At 39.1% G+C, this 6,430-nt stretch overlaps 1 protein-coding gene across 1 annotated transcript; it reads right to left on the reverse strand.

Annotated features, from left to right (window-relative positions):
* Positions 1-336: 336 nt before the first annotated feature.
* pigp (phosphatidylinositol glycan anchor biosynthesis, class P) lies at positions 337-6,249 on the reverse strand. Its single transcript, XM_084105190.1, has 4 exons — positions 5,986-6,249; positions 5,172-5,244; positions 4,989-5,107; positions 337-564 (listed from the first exon to the last, which is right to left on the reverse strand). Exons 1-4 carry the CDS (start codon positions 6,068-6,070, stop codon positions 437-439), a joined length of 405 nt encoding a protein of 134 aa, XP_083961316.1. The 5' UTR covers positions 6,071-6,249; the 3' UTR covers positions 337-436.
* Positions 6,250-6,430: the final 181 nt, after the last annotated feature.

A 6,430-nucleotide genomic window follows, 5' to 3' on the forward strand; every position in this document is an offset into this window, starting at 1 on the left:
TCACACTCAGTGCTCGCGGCGATCCAGATAAAACACACGGTTTATTCATCACACACACACTCACACACAGTGCTTGCGGCAATCCAGATAAAATACATGGTTTATTCGTCACACACACACACTCTCACACACTCTCTCTCACACACACACACACACACACACACACACACACACACACACCACACACACCACACACACACACACACACGTGCTCGCAGGGATCCAGATAAAACACACGGTTTATTCGTCACACACACACACACACACACTCACAGTGCTCGCAGGGATCCAGATAAAACACACGGTTTATTCGTCACACACACGTGCTCGCAGGGATCCAGATAAAACACACGGTTTATTCGTCACACACACAGTGCTCGCAGGGATCCAGGTAAAACACACAGTTTATTCGTCACACACACACACACACACACACTCAGTGCTCGCGGGGATCCAGGTAAAACACACGGTTTATTTCACCGATGGGAACGTCTCTGAGTCTGGGAAATGTGGGAATCGCTCCTTCTTGATCCTCTTCCGTGCGCTGACTCTTGGCATAGTGGTCTAGACAAACAATGAACCAGAAATCATTTCATTTATCAATGCAAGATGTTTTAATCTCTTCACCTCTTCTTTTTGAGCACAGATCTGAATGTAAATGGTAATTTATGAATGCTTTGGAATATAAAAAGTGTGGAATTTATGAAAGTGTAAAGAAGTCATAGAAGTTTAAGTTTACTGTAAAGCAAACCCACTGAACTACGCATTTTTTATTTTATACAAAATATATATTTAAAAAAAAAAATTGGACTCTAAAATTGCTAGAAAGTCGAAGCCACGTGTCTAACCAAGTTGTGTTGCAAATTTAAAAGGTGATATCACAAAAAACTGAGGCTCATGGTAATGCAGTGTCCACACTAATCACTCTTGTTTCACACACACACAGCTGGTGCCACGATTAATGTGAAATCAATATATCTTATCCCCATAATTATTTATTTTGGTGAAATGCTGTGTAATAAGTGTTATGACTGTAAACCGTATCTCTTAAAGGTCTGTCTAGTTTGATCTTGCCGCTGAAACTGCTCTCTCCGCAAAGCTTTGCGTTTAAAGATCTAACAAAATATTTAGACTCAGATCAATATTTAATGTCTGATTATTTACTTCTGTGATGTTGTGAATGTGATGTTCACCTGTGATGTTGTGATTGTGATGTTCACCTGTGATGTTGTGATTGTGATGTTGTGAATGTGATGTTCACCTGTGATGTTGTGATTGTGATGTTCACCTGTGATGTTGTGATTGTGATGTTCACCTGTGATGTTATGAATGTGATGTTGTGAATGTGATGTTGTGATTGTGATGTTCACCTGTGATGTTGTGAATGTGATGTTCACCTGTGATGTTGTGAATGTGATGTTCACCTGTGATGTTGTGATTGTGATGTTGTGAATGTGATGTTGTGAATGTGATGTTCACCTGTGATGTTGTGATTGTGATGTTCACCTGTGATGTTATGAATGTGATGTTGTGAATGTGATGTTCACCTGTGATGTTATGAATGTGATGTTGTGATTGTGATGTTCACCTGTGATGTTATGAATGTGATGTTCACCTGCGATGTTGTGATTGTGATGTTCACCTGTGATGTTATGAATGTGATGTTCACCTGTGATGTTGTGATTGTGATGTTCACCTGTGATGTTATGAATGTGATGTTGTGATTGTGATGTTCACCTGTGATGTTGTGATTGTGATGTTCACCTGTGATGTTATGAATGTGATGTTGTGAATGTGATGTTCACCTGTGATGTTATGAATGTGATGTTGTGATTGTGATGTTCACCTGTGATGTTATGAATGTGATGTTCACCTGCGATGTTGTGATTGTGATGTTCACCTGTGATGTTATGAATGTGATGTTCACCTGTGATGTTGTGATTGTGATGTTCACCTGTGATGTTATGAATGTGATGTTGTGATTGTGATGTTCACCTGTGATGTTGTGATTGTGATGTTCACCTGTGATGTTATGAATGTGATGTTGTGAATGTGATGTTCACCTGTGATGTTATGAATGTGATGTTGTGAATGTGATGTTCACCTGTGATGTTGTGAATGTGATGTTCACCTGTGATGTTATGAATGTGATGTTCACCTGTGATGTTGTGAATGTGATGTTGTGATTGTGATGTTCACCTGTGATGTTATGAATGTGATGTTGTGATTGTGATGTTATGAATGTGATGTTATGAATATGATGTTATGAATGTGATGTTATGAATGTGATGTTCACCTGTGATGTTGTGATTGTGATGTTCACCTGTGATGTTATGAATGTGATGTTATGAATGTGATGTTCACCTGTGATGTTGTGATTGTGATGTTCACCTGTGATGTTCACCTGTGATGTTGTGATTGTGATGTTCACCTGTGATGATGTGATTGTGATGTTCACCTGTGATGTTGTGAATGTGATGTTGTGAATGTGATGTTGTGAATGTGATGTTGTGAATGTGATGTTCACCTGTGATGTTGTGATTGTGATGTTATGAATGTGATGTTTACCTGTGATGTTGTGAATGTGATGTTGTGAATGTGATGTTGTGAATGTGATGTTGTGAATGTGATGTTGTGAATGTGATGTTGTGAATGTGATGTTCACCTGTGATGTGAATGTAATGTTCACCTGTGATGTTGTGAATGTGATGTTCACCTGTGATGTGAATGTAATGTTCACCTGTGATGTGATGAATGTGATGTTCACCTGTGATGTGATGAATGTGATGTTCACTTGTGATGTTGTGATTGTGATGTTGTGAATGTGATGTTCACCTGTGATGTTGTGATTGTGATGTTGTGATTGTGATGTTGTGATTGTGATGTTCACCTGTGATGTGAATGTTATGTTCACCTGTGATGTGATGAATGTGATGTTCACCTGTGATGTTGTGATTGTGATGTTGTGAATGTGATGTTCACCTGTGATGTTGTGATTGTGATGTTATGAATGTGATGTTGTGAATGTGATGTCCACCTGTGATGTGAATGTGATGTTCACCTGTGATGTGATGAATGTGATGTTCACCTGTGATGTTCACCTGTGATGTTGTGATTGTGATGTTATGAATGTGATGTTGTGAATGTGATGTTATGAATGTGATGTTGTGAATGTGATGTTGTGAATGTGATGTTGTGAATGTGATGTTGTGAATGTGATGTTATGAATGTGATGTTGTGATTGTGATGTTCACCTGTGATGTGAATGTGATGTTCACCTGTGATGTTGTGAATGTGATGTTGTGAATGTGATGATGTGAATGTGATGATGTGAATGTGATGATGTGAATGTGATGTTCACCTGTGATGTGAATGTGATGTTCACCTGTGATGTGATGAATGTGATGTTCACCTGTGATGTGATGAATGTGATGTTCACCTGTGATGTTGTGATTGTGATGTTGTGAATGTGATGTTGTGATTGTGATTTTATGAATGTGATGTTGTGAATGTGATGTTGTGAATGTGATGTTCACCTGTGATGTGAATGTGATGTGAATGTGATGTTCACCTGTGATGTTGTGATTGTGATGTTGTGATTGTGATGTTGTGAATGTGATGTTGTGATTGTGATGTTATGAATGTGATGTTGTGATTGTGATGTTGTGATTGTGATGTTCACCTGTGATGTGAATGTGATGTTCACCTGTGATGTGATGAATGTGATGTTCACCTGTGATGTGATGAATGTGATGTTCACCTGTGATGTGAATGTGATGTTCACCTGTGACGTGAATGTGATGTTCACCTGTGATGTGATGAATGTGATGTTCACCTGTGATGTTGTGATTGTGATGTTGTGATTGTGATGTTGTGATTGTGATGTTCACCTGTGATGTTGTGAATGTGATGTTCACCTGTGATGTGATGAATGTGATGTTCACCTGTGATGTGATGAATGTGATGTTCACCTGTGATGTGAATGTGATGTTCACCTGTGATGTGAATGTGATGTTCACCTGTGATGTGATGAATGTGATGTTCACCTGTGATGTGATGAATGTGATGTTCACCTGTGATGTGAATGTGATGTTCACCTGTGACGTGAATGTGATGTTCACCTGTGATGTGATGAATGTGATGTTCACCTGTGATGTTGTGATTGTGATGTTGTGAATGTGATGTTGTGATTGTGATGTTGTGATTGTGATGTTCACCTGTGATGTTGTGATTGTGATGTTCACCTGTGATGTTGTGAATGTGATGTTTCACCTGTGATGTGATGAATGTGATGTTCACCTGTGATGTGATGAATGTGATGTTCACCTGTGACGTGAATGTGATGTTCACCTGTGATGTGATGAATGTGATGTTCACCTGTGATGTGATGAATGTGATGTTCACCTGTGATGTGAATGTGATGTTCACCTGTGATGTGATGAATGTGATGTTCACCTGTGATGTGAATGTGATGTTCACCTGTGATGTGAATGTGATGTTCACCTGTGATGTGATGAATGTGATGTTCACCTGTGATGTAAATTGTGATGTTCACCTGTGACGTGAATGTGATGTTCACCTGTGATGTGATGAATGTGATGTTCACCTGTGATGTGATGAATGTGATGTTCACCTGTGATGTGAATGTGATGTTCACCTGTGACGTGAATGTGATGTTCACCTGTGATGTGATGAATGTGATGTTCACCTGTGATGTGAATGTGATGTTCACCTGTGACGTGAATGTGATGTTCACCTGTGATGTGATGAATGTGATGTTCACCTGTGATGTTGTGATTGTGATGTTGTGAATGTGATGTTGTGATTGTGATGTTGTGATTGTGATGTTCACCTGTGATGTTGTGATTGTGATGTTCACCTGTGATGTTGTGAATGTGATGTTCACCTGTGATGTGATGAATGTGATGTTCACCTGTGATGTTGTGATTGTGATGTTGTGATTGTGATGTTGTGAATGTGATGTTCACCTGTGATGTTGTCCACTGAAGCAAGTGGAGCCGTGTTCATCATATTGACCCCGAACAGCAGCACGAAGCAGGTGGTTAAAGTGACCAGCATGTAAATGGGAGCCGCCAGAGCCCAGTATCTGTGAACAGGGCATTAGTCTCGCCTACGCTGAGATCTCAACACAACACAAGAGTTTCACTCACTTCTGAGGCCAGTAAGTCAATCCGGCAGAATGAAGCCAGTCGTCAGGAACAGAAGCCCACACCACATACAGCACTACCAGGAGCAAACACACAACAACACCTCATGTTCAACACACTGAATAATGCCTGTTTACTATCGTCTTTTTACAGCAGAGCTGAATCATCACTGTTATCACTGTAAAACTGCTTTAAAACTATCTGTATCGTATATAAAGCGCTATAGAAATAAAGGCGACTTGACAAACCTGTCATTTAATTGTATTAATCATGAAAAATACTTCAAATAGTCAAGAAATTGATCATGCTTATACTGTGATTTTTTTCATTAGTGTTTTTAATGTAAACCCCTTATTAAAAAAAGTTTGGAAAAACACTTCCGTGATCAAAGTTGAGAGTAAGAAGTGACTTTCCCAGTTATTATAAGATGTTTGGATCATAAAGTTTATTGAAATTATTGAATGTCATTGGTGTTACAGCGTTATACTCAAATCTAATTATTATAGTCTGACTACAGGTAAGTATGACAAAATCGTAAAAAAGTCATTTTTATGATAATTTCTCACTGGTTTAAACACTTTCTTAATTTGAAATGTTTTAAACTTATATTTATTAATGCTTTTATTCAAAGCGACTTACAAATGAGCATCAAACTAATGAGCCAAAAATAAAGAACAAAAGTCAAGTGGCTCTTGACAAGTACTAATTTAAGATGTTAATAAATACATATCAAACATGTATTGGAGAAGAACGAGCCGTCGGACACACATATGAACATGTTTATAGTGTGATCGGTATAGATGTAGGAGAGACGTACAGAACCCGCAGTGAGAGCCCAAGAACAGCACGAACCCGTAGATCGCTCTCTCGGGGAGAGGAGAAGGAGAGTTTTCCACCATCATCTACACATTAACAGATCCTTGCTTCTGCTTCTGCTTCTGCTTCGATAACGGTAAGAGCTTCGATCGATCCGACAGTGTTGAAATAATCAGATGATAAATAATACAAAAATGTCACTTCTCTCTCTCTGATGCGGGTTAGTCTCTGAGGAGCGCTGTGCAGTGCTGCCCCCGTGCGGACTGGAGTTTCACACACACACACACACACACACACACACACACATCCATACTTTTTTTTCTCAAGAAGAATACATTATGGAAGCTTGTTTCCGCCACAGAATAAAACATTTTAAAAGATAATTGCGACTCTTTATCTCACAATTGCGAGTTTACATCTCGCAATTCTGACTTTATTTCTCAGAA

This window comes from Abramis brama, assembly GCF_963993115.1.
Source record: "Abramis brama genome assembly, chromosome: 25".
Classification (NCBI taxonomy): domain Eukaryota; kingdom Metazoa; phylum Chordata; class Actinopteri; order Cypriniformes; family Leuciscidae; genus Abramis; species Abramis brama.